Source organism: Yamadazyma tenuis, chromosome 3 (genome assembly GCF_029203305.1).
Source record: "Yamadazyma tenuis chromosome 3, complete sequence".
Lineage (NCBI taxonomy): Eukaryota > Fungi > Ascomycota > Pichiomycetes > Serinales > Debaryomycetaceae > Yamadazyma > Yamadazyma tenuis.
Genome location: NC_089463.1, coordinates 612,452 through 626,759, shown reverse-complemented (window position 1 = coordinate 626,759; position 14,308 = coordinate 612,452). Strand labels below are relative to the sequence as shown.

General features: G+C 45.3%; 9 protein-coding genes across 9 annotated transcripts; 5 read left to right on the top strand and 4 right to left on the bottom strand. All coding sequences in view use genetic code 12, as the record gives it.

Moving 5' to 3' along the window:
- Nucleotides 1-22: 22 nt before the first annotated feature.
- Nucleotides 23-541, top strand: SPC19 (DASH complex subunit spc19; the record flags this gene model as incomplete). Its single annotated transcript, XM_006683895.2, has 1 exon — nt 23-541. The coding sequence occupies one exon, from the start codon at nt 23-25 to the stop codon at nt 539-541; it is 519 nt and encodes a 172-aa protein (XP_006683958.2).
- Nucleotides 542-598: 57 nt separating this feature from the next.
- Nucleotides 599-1,477, bottom strand: PSN45_002679 (lipoyl/octanoyl transferase; the record flags this gene model as incomplete). The annotated part of the gene is made up of 1 exon (XM_006683894.2): nt 599-1,477. The coding sequence occupies one exon, from the start codon at nt 1,475-1,477 to the stop codon at nt 599-601; it is 879 nt and encodes a 292-aa protein (XP_006683957.1).
- An 88-nt stretch (nt 1,478-1,565) lies between these two features.
- Nucleotides 1,566-3,817, top strand: PSN45_002678 (uncharacterized protein; the record flags this gene model as incomplete). The annotated part of the gene is made up of 2 exons (XM_066157912.1): nt 1,566-3,145; nt 3,226-3,817. The coding sequence occupies 2 exons, from the start codon at nt 1,566-1,568 to the stop codon at nt 3,815-3,817; spliced, it is 2,172 nt and encodes a 723-aa protein (XP_066014009.1).
- A 176-nt stretch (nt 3,818-3,993) lies between these two features.
- On the bottom strand, nt 3,994-4,473 carry SDH4 (membrane anchor subunit of succinate dehydrogenase, Sdh4; the record flags this gene model as incomplete). Its single annotated transcript, XM_006683898.2, has 1 exon — nt 3,994-4,473. One exon carries the CDS (start codon nt 4,471-4,473, stop codon nt 3,994-3,996), a length of 480 nt encoding a protein of 159 aa, XP_006683961.2.
- A 147-nt stretch (nt 4,474-4,620) lies between these two features.
- Nucleotides 4,621-5,919, bottom strand: PSN45_002676 (uncharacterized protein; the record flags this gene model as incomplete). The annotated part of the gene is made up of 1 exon (XM_006683899.1): nt 4,621-5,919. One exon carries the CDS (start codon nt 5,917-5,919, stop codon nt 4,621-4,623), a length of 1,299 nt encoding a protein of 432 aa, XP_006683962.1.
- A 368-nt stretch (nt 5,920-6,287) lies between these two features.
- Nucleotides 6,288-7,325, top strand: ERF2 (Eukaryotic peptide chain release factor GTP-binding subunit; the record flags this gene model as incomplete). Its single annotated transcript, XM_006683900.2, has 1 exon — nt 6,288-7,325. One exon carries the CDS (start codon nt 6,288-6,290, stop codon nt 7,323-7,325), a length of 1,038 nt encoding a protein of 345 aa, XP_006683963.1.
- Nucleotides 7,326-7,428: 103 nt separating this feature from the next.
- On the top strand, nt 7,429-11,835 carry SCC2 (Sister chromatid cohesion protein 2; the record flags this gene model as incomplete). Its single annotated transcript, XM_066157911.1, has 1 exon — nt 7,429-11,835. One exon carries the CDS (start codon nt 7,429-7,431, stop codon nt 11,833-11,835), a length of 4,407 nt encoding a protein of 1,468 aa, XP_066014008.1.
- Nucleotides 11,836-11,873: 38 nt separating this feature from the next.
- PSN45_002673 (uncharacterized protein) lies at nt 11,874-12,830 on the bottom strand (the record flags this gene model as incomplete). Its single annotated transcript, XM_066157910.1, has 1 exon — nt 11,874-12,830. One exon carries the CDS (start codon nt 12,828-12,830, stop codon nt 11,874-11,876), a length of 957 nt encoding a protein of 318 aa, XP_066014007.1.
- A 55-nt stretch (nt 12,831-12,885) lies between these two features.
- PSN45_002672 (uncharacterized protein) lies at nt 12,886-14,292 on the top strand (the record flags this gene model as incomplete). The annotated part of the gene is made up of 1 exon (XM_066157909.1): nt 12,886-14,292. The coding sequence occupies one exon, from the start codon at nt 12,886-12,888 to the stop codon at nt 14,290-14,292; it is 1,407 nt and encodes a 468-aa protein (XP_066014006.1).
- Between the last annotated feature and the right edge of the window lie 16 nt (nt 14,293-14,308).

Genomic DNA, 14,308 nt, shown 5'->3' with positions numbered 1-14,308 from the left:
AGAAACACCACGGGGCCGAACGATGTCAGGCATGCCACAGACCCCGTCTGCAAACACAAACGAGTACTTGTTGAGCTGTGTGAGCTCGCTTCGAGCGTCCACCCAGTTGCTTGACAAGTCGATCAAAGTGGTAGACGCTTCTACCAAAGATGTCCACAGGCTCAATAAGATCTTAAAAACAGACAATGTGTTCGGGCTTGTGGCCGAACTGGACCTACAGCACTCCATCAAGACGGTGCAAGACGAGCTCGAACCAAAGGTTGATGCGTTGAAACACAAATATGAACAGGAGGTGGAAAAGGTCCGCAATCGAACCAACAATCTTAAGAACAAGATTGAGTTGCAGCGGGTGAGGCTTCAGACCATCAGAAATTCCAAGGGATCGCACGATGTTATGAACGACAAACTTCTTCGATTGAACTTTCTCAGAAACAAAAAGTCCCGGTTGAAGTTCAATCTCTCCCGGTACCAGTTGGAGGATCAAAAGAACCGCTTGAGTGCAGCCTCTACGCCCCAGCCCATGGAGGAGGACAGCGAATAAGCGGTCTCAGTCAGCAGCAATGAGTTATGATGTATATTAGCCAGTAAAAGAAAACTATTAGATCTCATTCCTCTCTATCGATTGGTGCCTGATTTCCTCTCCGTTCATGTGTTCCACGGTGGTGATGTTCAAATTATTGGCAATTTCCTTCGAGTACATGTACGCCACGGCCTTGAGGTCCAAGTCAGCGCCTGGCTTCATCTGCTGGATGGAGGTTGCCGAAGTCCCCGGAAGCCCGCACATCGTGAAAGTGTTGAGGTACTTTAAATCGGGTTTGACGTTCAACCCGATCCCATAGCTGGTGATGCCTCGCTGGATGTTGGTACCCACCGACGCGATCTTCAAGTTGTCGGGCTCCATCCACACACCCGGGTTTTTGTTGAGATAGCTGTCGAGATCATAGTTCTTGTTGAGCACGTCCTGGAGCGACTTGAGAAGCACCGAATCGACAAAACATCGCACCGTCAAGTCCTTGAACTTCTTGAGGTCGAGAATGAGGTACGCCACGAGATGGCCCTCACCGTGCCACGTCACGTCACCGCCTCGCTCGAGCTGGTGGAACTCACATCCAAGTTCCTCAAATGCTTTGATTTGCTGGTGGATGGTCGGGTCTCGTTTGATCTTTTTGCCGCCTGTGTAGACGTTGTTGAACTGGAACGTCAATAGCGTGGGGTGGGGCTTCATCTCCAAAATCTTGTCGATCAAGCCCTTTTCATAGTCGTTGATCTCAAGTCCTTGTTGGGAAAGTTCAAGCTTGTTGCGCTTGATTTTGGCCTCGATTTCCTTGAATGATAGGTTAGCGTCCACCATGGATTGCTGGAGGGCCTGGCCCTCGATGAAGGGAGTGAGGCCGTCGAAGTGGACGTGCCTTAGCGTCTTGTAGTTTTCTATCAACGGCACAAACTTGGAGCAGGTAGAGTTGAACCTCCGGAACATGGTGTTTTTGCAGATGGCAGAAATGCGAAATGCGAAATGTTAAACTGGTTGTTATCGTCTTGACTATTCCATGACAGATACGAAAAAAATGGCACTGGACTCCCCGGCACCGGCTGCTCCCGACCTTCTGTACCCCAAGACCGTGGGGGCGCTGGTACCGAAGGCATCACCAACCACGTCGACCTCCACCAGATTCTACAGCCTCATTGAACGGGACAACGTCAAGAAGATAAAGTCCAAAAGACTCCAGGAGGTTCTCCGTTTGGACCCGGTGGCAGACACAGAGGAGTTTAAGTTCCTCTGTAAGATCTACTTGCCGAAGCGGTTCCAATTGAACGGCGATTCGGGGCAGCAGATGAAACAGTTATCAGCCGCCCTACCTACGTTTCTCCCTCACTCAAATGATACCACCAATATCTCATATCCCAAGCTCAACTTTGAGCTCCACATGTTTCTTTCCAGTATCATGGTGAACTACGTGACCCTGTGGTACCTCAGGAAACTTAACACCGACAACATGGATTTTGTCCAAGTGGTGTATTCAACACTATGCGAGTTTATACGAGATTTTGCAATGCGGTGTAGTATCATTTTGAACAGCGAAAACTTGTTGGACAGCATCGACGACTGGAGTGCGATTCTTAACGACCACATTGAGGGCTTGGTTGGCGAAAACACTATCAGGATAGTGGAACAGCAGGGTGGTTTACCGGTGGTACTGGAACCCACTGGCGACCGGACAATAATCGATCAGTATCTAGCCAGTCAGCATGTTATATTTGCATCTGACGCATCGAAACAGAAGTATTTCCGTGTGCTAGTGAAGAACTTGCTTAGTACCACCTTCTCGTCGGCGGACGACAACCTTGGGCCTCTCAATACCCAGATAGGCATGAACTTTGTGGATATCGTGGTGGCTGACTTGGTACTAGGTAAAATCCTCAACAAGCTTAGCACGCCCGACTTCTGCCTATCGGTGATTCTGAGAATAGTAGGGGCCGTTAAGGCCAAGCTTGACGATAGACTCTCGAGTGTCAAAACAACATCCCAACCGAAGTCGATACGAGAGAAGATCAAAAATAGCTTTTCCAGGAGCTACAAAGACGTGGGGTACTTGACGTTCTGGAACGACGAAGGGGTTGATACCGACCACAATATCCTTGAAAATAGCGTGTTCCGCTTGCTCAATACGTTGACAGGGTTCAGCGACCGCAAACCACTTTTTGCAGCCATTGTGTCGACGGTTCGCAGTGTGATCATGTCGCACAGTGCGCTTTCCACCAAAGTCAATAGAATCTTCAAAAAGTACCTTTTCAAGGGCATTGTTAAGTCCCGGTTGATTCATGACGATACGTTGTCAAAGGTGATCTCGAGCCTCCGAACCAGTGTTTTTAATGACGACAATCCCCCTGTGCCACAAGTGGAACTTTCGGCCACAACCATCGCCAACGACATCTACGACCTACTCACCCACAAGGCTCTTCCAGGCAACCTTTTTTCGTACTTCAAGTACAAGGGTGAGTCAAAGACCGACACCCTCCACTCAATTGAGTGTACGCTCCGGGTGTTCATGGCCCCTGTGGACTCAGAAACTAATGTTCCCAGCACCCTCAACCAGTGGCTTTGGGTCAAAATTATCGACAATTTGGTCGCGAAAATGTATCCTGAGTTAGTTGAAGAGACGCAAATATAAGCAACAACACCATTTTTGCAATGGAATCAATACACCTGCTAACGCGTGCGTTGAGCGATAAGAACGTATACAACTATTTCACGACCCTCTGCCAGTTGCCGGTAGAGGAGACTTCAGATCCCCAAATCATCAAACTCCTCAACACCCTCGAGCTCTTTGCATTTGGAAACATCCGCCACTACTGGCAATACCGGGCCAACTTCATCGATTTGACCCGTGAGCAGGCAATAAAACTTGTCAAGCTTAGCATCTGGGATGTGTTGAGCCAGGTGGCAGGAGGGACGATTGCGATGGATACTATCACCAAAGACCCTGGGTTGGTTGGAGCATTGACACAAATAGACGGCCACAAAGACGTGGAACTCGCGCTCGAAGTGCTTCTTCTTGAGATGTGTGGCGAGAGTGTACGTACGGTAATTGACGAGGTCAATGGGACCATCACCGTGGTGGAGGTGACCAAATACCGTGATGTCTACGATTCTCGGCTCTATGGGTTGAAAGTGCTCCAGCCGCAGGATATCAGGAGTTTGACATATCACAAGCAGCAGCTTGAACAGTGGCTTGGGACGAGCGTGTGGCAGGTCCAGGCGGAATACGGGAAGGTGGTGGAGAAGAGTAAAAAACGTCGACAGCCAAGCGAAGTGTGAAGTGGACAAGTAGACAACGCTGACTAGGCAAGCGAGGCGGCGAGATAGAGGTGCACGAGATAGAGGTGCACGAGATAGAGGTGCACGAGATAGAGGTGCACGAGATAGAGGTGGACGAGTACTCTTATGATCATGTAATGATGAATATAAAATGACCCAAATAAATACTGAGCTCCTTATGCCTTCCATAACTTGGAGATGATGGTGGTGACCCCCCCTTCCTTCTTTTCAAGCTCGTAGATACCGTAGGCAGCCACTCCGCTTCCAAACGTCAAGAGGTACATGGCATAATTATGGTAGGCCCCATACACTCTCTTGGGAATATAGTCAATGATACACGATTGGAATCCCACATAACAGTGGTACAACAACAAACCTGACATGGAGGCATCCACAAACGTGGTGGTACCGGCCAAAAATGGATAGCCAATGAAGGGGATCATGGCCACCGTCACGACTTTTTCACGGGCCCAATGTAAAGATCCATGGGTCTTATTTGGCTTTGGAGGAACGTACGCATCGTTAACGGTTCCCACAATATATCCCGGAGGTTGCGGAATGGTCTTGATGCCTCTGACGAGGGTAGGACGGTATACGGCCGAGGATTTAAGGGCGGTTTTGGACATGCCCAAGCCGAGTCTAGACATAGATAACATGATTGCAGGGGATGTTTAGGAAAAGTGAATTACTTGTAGTTGAAGTTTCGCGGGGCCGATGACAGATGAAGTGCGTTCTATTGGCCGAGTGAGGCGGTGCGCGCACGCCGCCAACCAAACCCACCAAATGGATGCAAATAAGCACCACTACTCTGTATCTTCATCTTCAAACTCCTCAATCTCAAGAAGCCGCCTGGGAGGCCCAAATCGTTCCACAAGTGCCTTTTCAATCACCCCCAATGGCCCTTTGTTATAAATAATGCGGCAGAACCGGCCCACGAGATTATCATACCAGGAGGATTCGTTCAGATCGTAGTGGGAAAGACCCTTTTGGAGTTGGATGCATCGCTCTTCACTGGTACGGTTGCGGATCTGGTGGTACATTGTCGTGAGGTTGGCCAACACGTCAATTAAAATGTGGTTGGCACGTTTGGAAGACGAATTGATGTAGTAAATATCGTCCACAACTTCTTCACTCCATGAAATAGCGTTCTGTTTGTACCCCTTAGACCACATGATCTCACTGACATGGCTGCGGATTTCATTGACGAGCATCTGGAGGTTTTCTTCGTTGCAGTTGAAAAGTGGGTAGTTTGTCTGGTTCTTCTGTCCACTAACAACACTGTGTTGGACCTGCTGAACCGTTTTCAAATTGGAAAGATATATGTTCAATGCCTTCGAGAGATAGTCTTGCTTTTGGTGGCGGGAAAGCGACAGGTGGGTAGATTCTTTGGCGTATGCAAATGCCATGTCGTTCAAGCATGAGATCAACTCGTCTGTGATCCGGGAACTATTCTGTAAAAGGTAGTTTTCGTCCACGTGGATGGACGAGAAGGTGCTGCCGATCATGGTGATACATCGCTTGAGAAGCAGCTCTTTTTCGTCCACAGTTGGTGATATTCTGGCCAAGAGCCGTCCGCACTGAGAGAGTCTTTCGGCATCTCCCAACCGGAAGAAGATCTCATCGTCATTTACCAATTTTTGAAGAGTTTCCACAGAGATTTCCAACTGGCCTTTGGCAAGAAGCGCCTTGGCGTATCGACTGACGATATCGATGTAGAAATTGGCAAATGTGTTTGATTTTTTGTGCACCAAGGTATGCGAATCGAGAAAGGGTGCTCTGTACTGGTTTTTGGGGTCAGACTCATCGAACTCGAGTTTCGGGTTCTCCTTCTTGGCGAGCTCGATAAGAAGTCGCCGGTAGTGCTTGACAGCGTATCGAGGGCTTTTTAGCGCATCGTCTTTATTGATGGCCATCACAGCAGTTTTCTGGTCAGCGAACGAGAGCTCAAATGGAATCGGCTGTCTTTCGTTGGCGTCATGGTAGAGGAAGTATAACAGCCCGAAACACACTATAAGCCCACCAATATACGCTCCTCCTATTATGTTGATGACGGTTCCCCATCCTCTGAGAGCACTTCCCGTAGGAAGACTAAGCGACCGCATCTGTACCAGAGAAAGCCGGGTGGCTGGAGTTCTTCGTAGATGACGGAAAGGGTACGTGGGTGTATGGGTCACTTTCCCGGAGCAGAGCCTCAGGATGGCTGTTCGAGAGATTCCTATCGGGTACATCGCAGTCGAATCTTGAATTTTCAAGTCCAGTTCGCGAAGGCTGAAATGGTGCTGGGGCTAGAGATATGCAAACAACACGAAAGTGGTTGTACGTATTAGCAATTACAGATATAGAGTGATAGAACACTCTTACTCATCTACACATAATTATATATACTATTACTCTTACTCCTCCTCTTCTGCGGGCCCGTCAACCAACTCCAGTATTTTCGCAGCTTCCTGTTTGCGACCCGCATCTATTCATGTGCACCAAGCAAATAGCAGAACCAGCTCCATGGTTCTATTGGTTCCTCACGAACTGGCTCGTGGCCGACCCCAAGTACATAGTCCTCAACCAACTGGGTTCATACAAAAACTACCAGGCACAGAAACAGGAAGGTCTTAAATTCGTATATCTTGTCGGAGGGCGATTAAGAGTGGTTAAAACCCTACCGATAAATGTGTTTGTGGCCAGTGTATTGACGGGCCTAGCGGTGCTTTTCTGGGTGTTTGAGGCCCGCTGGACATGGAACCACCTTAGTCCGGCGTTGCCCATTGTGTTTTCTTATTTGTGGCTCATCACCCTTGCAATGTTTATCAAGGCCGCCACCTCGGACCCAGGAATTCTACCACGAAATGTCCACATGCCGTACGATCTCCGTCTCCCTACCAACACCACGGCTCCCGACGAGTACTTCAATGCCATATCATTGCCGTACCTCCATGACAAATTTCAAGGTGTCACCGTCAAATACTGCTCCACATGCCATATCTGGCGTCCACCACGAGCAAGCCACTGTGGAGTGTGTAACGCATGTGTGGTCAACCACGACCACCACTGTATTTACATCAACAACTGTGTGGGCTTGAGAAACTACAAATACTTTCTCTGGTTTGTACTCGGGGCCAGTGCCTGTGGGATCATGGCCATTATAACTGGGCTCATTCACGTGTTCCACTACAAGACAGCGGCCGAATTCTCCATCCACACCTTTGGCCAGTCGATATCTTCATACCCCGGGAGTTTTTGCCTAGTTATTCTATCACTAATGGCCATTGTGTACCCATTTTTGGTGCTTCTTGTGCACATTCTCCTCACGTGCCAGAACTTGACTACCCGGGAGTACTTGAACTTCATGCGATCCAATAAGGACTGGAAAAACGTCTTTGACAGACATAACCTCTTGAAGAATCTCTATATCAACTGGATAGGGAGGGCTCGAGGGACGTCGTACTTGCGACTCACTGATCAGTACGATCCTGAGGACATCCGGCTCCAGCGAGTGGCTCCGCTTGAATAGAAAGTGGTTCCAAGAATATCTTTGTATAGTCTAATAGCATTCCGTCCTCCATATTTTCGCAGCATTTCCAGTCGCGGTGTTTGAGGTTTAGACGTGTAAATCGATGCCCATGGCTGCAGACGACCCCGAGTCCATTATTAAGAGCGTTCTTCGAAGACCTCTAGATAACCTTGTACCGGCACATGATCTCGCATATCTCTTGGAGGTTCAGGGGCTTGAGTTCGAACAGGACTCTCAAAATGAGTTGTTGAAAGTGTATGGAGCAAAAGTGTACGAAAGCATTAAAAAGTCTTCAATGAGCAGAGATACAATTACCAGCATCACAAAGCAATTGGAACAGTTTGAAGACGAGGAGCTTGATGCCCTTGAGTTTGTGGCACCAGAAGGAGCCCCGTTTGTGGAGCGAGAGCTTAGTGCTTTGGATTTGGCAGGAAACGAACGGTTTCTTGTAGCCAAGGAGCTGGTAGTGATAAAAGGATTGGATAAGCGAGCAGACTCGAAGAATATTAAACAAGAGGATGTGGAAATGGTGGTTGAGGCCATTCCAATTGTCCCACACAAGAAATTACCTGAAGCTCCTATTTCCGAGTTGAAGCGGGCCCATACACCTAGTGGAAGATCAGAAGACTTTAAAAGACTCAAATTCGACACACAAGCATTGGCAGATGGAATCAACAAGATGGTTGAAGAACTAGAAGATACTGGTATCGAAGTCTCCAAGGTTGTTCCTATAATGGAACTCCTTGATGCCCAGCTATACGATATACTCAATTCGGGATCCGGGTCTAAACTCACTTACTTGTCGATTGAAACCATCAAGGAGATTCAGAGAAAAGCCCTTGCATGTTTTCCGGACTTGAAGCTGTCACTTGCGAGTCTTGATATCCTAAAAGAAGCTGATCTTCCCCAATGGAGTTCAGCTGCTCATAGCATTCACAAACTTACAAGCGTATACATGCATTGCTTGAAAATAGTAGACTTTTCTCTTGAAGTGGTCCACGAAGAAGCATTAACGGAAATCATCCAGGTCTCTAAAGGGATCATTGATACCGTTTTCAACCATCCCTCTGTGATGTCCACCCTTAGCCTGACATTGAGAACGCTACCTCGATTTCTCATAATCGTAAGGGAACTCATTGAATCCTTCAAAGTATCAGACGGGACCATTAATACCATTTTGATGTCCAATTTGAATTGGATCAATATTTCCTTTTCCTTGGATGTCAAATTTACTTCCATGTTTTCCGGATTGATTTTCTGTTCTGCTGCAGTTGTAAAAGCTGCTTACATTTTCTACCCATCTGAAAGAGACTACATCTTGAAAACCTTGATGGAAAATGTCCTGTCCTTCAAAGAAATAAGACCTGAAAATCGAATTGTGCCTCACGTTGGTCAGCTGAAGATTCATATCCTGAGCTACATCTTGTTAATAATCCTCCAGTTCACCGACATTGAATCGGTAACGGAAGAACATTTTCACTTTATTAAAAACCAGATGTACCTGGAATCGTTTGTGGCATCGAAGGGCTTTGAAGATGTGATTCAACAGAAACGAGACCAATGTACTGCTGTTGTTACCGCACTCTGTGAGGCTGCAAAATCTGGTAACAAAGCACCTCTTGAAGCTTTTGTCAGTGACATACTCATTATCTTCAATACAGCATATTACCCTGTGACTACTCTTGTGGTACGTTCATTGGTGGAAGTCATTGGGGCTTTTATTCACAGTGATAACCTCCCCCAGCCAGCAGAAACATTTTTCTTAGGTATCTGTGGAGAAATTTGTAGAACAATTCTCAGTTACGACGCTGAACCAAGAACAGACAATACTTTGGACATCCAGTCCCAAAAGTTGTTGAAAACGTTGAGGTTTTTGTACCACAGTACCATTGAAAAAGGACATGAGAAGTTTGCATACTCGTATTTGATAGCTTCTGGAATCGTCGAGCTTCTTAAAGTCTATCGGCAGCGGAGAAAGGCTGAAATATTTGATTTTGATAGTGGAGACACCAAGAAAACCATGGATTCTGATATCTTGAATCTGTATTCTTCGTTGATGGAATTGCTTACCACAAATGAAGAGACGGCACGGACCTTTGATCAAATCGACCCATGGAACATGGAAATGGTCCCTCCACTTGAAAATGAAGGGAACATCCTTGTCGATTTGATTGTGAGATCGCTCAAGAGCCCAAGAATCAAAACAAGAGCCAAAGCCATTAACATCATCTCGAAACTTCAAGAGTTTTCTGGTAGGCTTACGTTTTTGTCAGTTATCAAAAGCACTCTTCCCAAGATGCTATACGATAATTCTGCAATGGTGAGAGATTCTGTACTTGACTTCTTTTATGAGTATTTGGGTCAAAATAGAGGCAAAGCGGACTTGGTTTACGACCATTTGACTGAATGTTTATCTGATGAAAGTCCCCAGGTTAGAAAAAGTGCCTTGAAGATCACCAAACTGATATTCAATGAAGTGACTACCGATGAGGCTAGAGGCCGAATCCTTTCAAAGCTTTTGCGAAGATTGGATGACGATGATGATAACTTGAAATGTACATCAGTGGCCTTTGTCAAAGATCTTTTCCTTCGGGAGCCATGTTTTATTGCTCCTATACTAGTGAGAATGTTGAAAGGGTCAGCTAAATCAGCTAATGATTTGGAATCTTTTCTTGAAAGAAAGGTTTTTGTGACGGGGGGTGAAGAACTACAGGAGGCCATAAAGAATCTTTTAGAGTATCTTTTAGACCTGGCTTTAATCAATGAACCAACCAAGAAATCTGGTACGGTTTCTGGTACTTTAATGTTCATAAGCATTATAACAAGGTGCAGTGGTAAAATCTTTCCTCAACTGTACTTCACTACTTTGCAGCCATACCTTATGGATGAAGATCACCAAAGTGAATCATTACACTATACTTTGGTCATATTGAAACACACGCTTCCTTTCTTTGGCACTATTGACGGGAGAATTGGGGAGGAAATAATATCTCATTTATTAGGCAAATTGAGTAAACTTGGAGTAAGAGACCTTCACGAAGCAGTTCCTGTTCTCTCAATTTTGTGTAAGTTTCAAGGAGATAACAGCAGATTAGCTAATGCGACTGTTTCAAGTTTGAAGTTGACTGCTACCTACATCGAAAACTTTCAGAAATTGGGAAGCACTAGTTGTGATCTGAAGTTGTTGAAATTGCTTCATTTGATTGGGTGCTTTGGATCTTATTGTGATTTCAATGGCAAGCAAGATGTGTTTATGAAATCATCGTTAGGAATGAAAGCCAAGGAGTCTGTCACTAGTTTAATTACCAAGTTTTTATTGGTATTTACTAGTAAAAAGTTTGAGGTTCAAACAAGGTCCACGGCTATAAGAAATGTATTGAACATTTGTTCCACCCACCCACAGTTGTACATGAATGATAAAGTGTTAAATATCATAGCCACGGAATTGCAGAATGACGAAGACGGTGCAACAAAAATCAAGCAAATAATCGTTCAAAACTTGTTTGATTTTGTTCGTCACGAAGATAAAGAGTCTCGTCGTAGAATTGGGGTCGAGACAAAATCATCGTCCAATGAGAATTTGGATGTAGTTGCCTTTAATGGAGGTGGGAAAGCTTATGTCAATGACGGAATATGCTCAAGTCTTATCCAAAGGTTTATTTCCAAAATATTGGGTCTTTGCTTTGATCCAAACCATACTTTTGCTTTGATTTCAGTTCAGTTCTGTAAGCTTGTCTTCACGCTAGGATACGAAAATCCCAAGCTCTGTATCTCAACTTTCATTGGACTCGAAGCAAGTGAAAGCAGCATTATTCGAAACAAGGCACACGGGGTTTTAAGAGACTTATTCAACAAGCACGAGAGTTTATTTGATTCCAGCTACTCCGAAGGATTCAAATATGCCGTCGAGTACCGCTCTAGTATTGCAGATGGGTTATCCACATCGAGGTACTATATTTCCATTCTATACTCAGTCGTTTCCAAAACAGTACTGGCGAGAAGAAAGTTTATCACGGCCATCAACAAGTCCCTCCAAAACTATAGTAGCTTGGATAAACAAGATCACTCACAAGAATTTGGCCGGAATTTCATCTACTTCATGCTACAGAACCTTGCGTCAGTTTCATTCTTGACTCTCGAAGAAACATACATGATAGCTGAAACCATTAACAATATATTGTCCCACCAAGGCTTGGACCTCTACGATAAAGTCAAGGCTCTAGAGGAAAACAAGAGCAAGAAAGTTGTCTGCATTCAGAGTCAGGCCATGATTTGTTTTCTCGAATTCAACAGCTTTTTGATCAGCAAGTATGGCCTCAATGTTGAGCGAATCGCAAACTTCAAACTTGAAAGGATCGACACCGAATTGAGGCTGCACCCCAAAGTACAAAGAGAACTTGTGTTTGATTTGGACGCAAGCGATATGAAGGCCGACCTCGAAGAGATGTCTACTGTTGAAGCCATTCTAGGAAAATTCGTGTCAAGCATGCATTTCTATAATAATAATTAACTATAGCATAGAACCTAATGAATATAATGATAAGTTCTCTATTGAGTTCTGGATTGTCGATTTCTGGAAAGGCCATTCTTTCTTACTTTACCTTTGTTCTTCAATTTCGGTTTCTTCTCCACCCTTTTCCTGGACTTGGTTCGGACATTTACTGACCTTTTGGCGACTTTTCTCCTACTACGGCCTTTTTCTTCATATTCAGGTGAACTTGAAGGTACATCGTCTTTTGCCGGTGGTACATACTCCTCTTCTTCAATGAGCTTGGGAGGTGCAAACGGGTCGATAATCAAAGAGTAGCCATTGTTCAATGCTAACTTGATAACTCCACCATAAGTTTCCAAACGTTCTTTCTTTCGTCTTGCCTTTAACTCTGAGAGTGGTATGTTATACTCCTTGTCTTCAGAATCACGGGGCAAGCCATGTTTATAATGCTTGATTTCTTGTTTCAACTCCTCTTGACGTCTTTTCCACGTCTGAAACTTTTGTAGTCTTCTATCAATTTCGGCAACAGTGAGCTTTCTCTTCTCTATAAGCTCGTTCTCGTCCCCCGGGTCATTGATTCGAGTGATGGTTGGAAGAACAGACGCCCAGTTGTTGTTCAAAAGCTGGCTTTTCTGGGTCTGTAAGCCGTCCATTTCAGACAATATCTTGCTTTTGTCCAAATTATTCATGCTGGTTTCTCTTTTGGTCATAACTCGGTGGAATGGCAAGTACTTGTCGTCACTGAGTGGATCCTCCCTCATTGTCGTTTTTCTCGGCATAATGGAGTCTGTGGAGGGCTTGAAAAGCACTGTAGGCGCGTGAGTGGATTTTTGTGGAGCATTGATCTCTTTAGAAGCCTCGATGTTTTTGAAAGATCTAGACACTTTGATGGGAAGGTTGTACAACACGTAGGGATTTATATCGTCAAACCGAAAGTACGAATCGTCATCTCCATAGTTCACCGTCCGTCGCCTCAACTGCCGTTTGGCATTAGGGTCAGAACCTTTCGCCATGGGTGGGATTATTTAGTGAGGATTTGGAAAGTCGCGTTTTGTTGATGCAAACTTGATGAGTTACAGAGGGAAAGAGAAAGCCGGATCAGAGATTCCACTTTACCATACCGCTCCGGGAAGCGACAACAGAGTTGGGCGGTTTGTATTTAAGCCAAGAGCCAGTTGGAAGCAGCTTTTAAGCTTGCAGGATGCGAAAGTTATCGGTCTTATCATGGGATCATGGGTTATTTTGGTGCACTTGGTAGAAAGGACACACGTTAGATACGTTATCAACAAGTGCCAGTGGAAGAACTGGGAGAATTGGGACAAGAAGACGGGGATAGTACCACACAGAGTGGCATTAGTGGCGGATCCCCAGTTGGTGGACGACAATTCGTATCCTGATAGACCCGATCTATTGAACTACTTTGTGAAGAAAATATGTGATAATTACCTTCGTCGAAACCACCGGTTTTTACAACGTCTTCTTGATCCTGACAGCACCATATTTCTTGGAGACTTGTTCGATGGTGGCAGGGACTGGAATGACCAATTGTGGTTCGAAGAGTATGAACGGTTCACAAACATCTTTCCTGCTCAGCCTCACAGAATTACAATTAAATCACTTCCCGGAAACCACGACATTGGCTTTCAGACCATCGACCCTCTTAGGCAGAAGCGGTTTGAAAGGTTCTTCGGGCCTCCCAATGATGTTGTGACATTGGGGAATCATACGGTGGTGTTGTTGGATGTGATCTCGTTATCTTCTGAGTCAAAAGATATAAACCGGCCACCACACGAGTTTTTGCAGCTGCTTCCTGCCACGATGGAAAAGAACATTCCAAAGATCTTGTTGACCCATGTACCGCTCTATAGAGATAACCAGCAGCAAACTTGTGGTCCTAAGAGGGAATCCCCCAACCCATTTCCGGTCAAGAAGGGAAAACAGTACCAAACAGTGGTTGAACATGATCTTACATCTGAAATTCTTGATACCATCAATCCTTGTCTTGTGTTTGGTGGTGATGACCATGACTACTGTGAGATTTCACACCAACTTAGCCATGGTTTGTCTGCTAAAGAAATCACTGTCAAGTCGGTGGCCATGAGTGCTGGAATCAAGCACCCTGCATTACAGCTATTATCTCTCCACAATCCTGTTGATGCAGAAGGCCAAAGTCTTGCGGCTTTGCCAACATACCTGACGGAGATGTGCTACTTACCAAGCCCATTGGCTGGTATCACCCTTTATGTGATTTGGTTTAGTATAAGCATCATCGTATTGGGGGTCAATGCGCTTTACCCAAACACCATCCACAAGGCATTATCACGTTTTTCAAAAGACCCTGTATCTATATACAACTCGAGAGTTAAAGACAAAGTGAACCTGGGGTCCAAGGACTATAAAAAGCTAGGCATTACAATTTGCTTCACGATCTTTTATGTGTATTTGGTGATTGGACTCCACTACTCGTATGTATAGGAAACTAGAGATAATA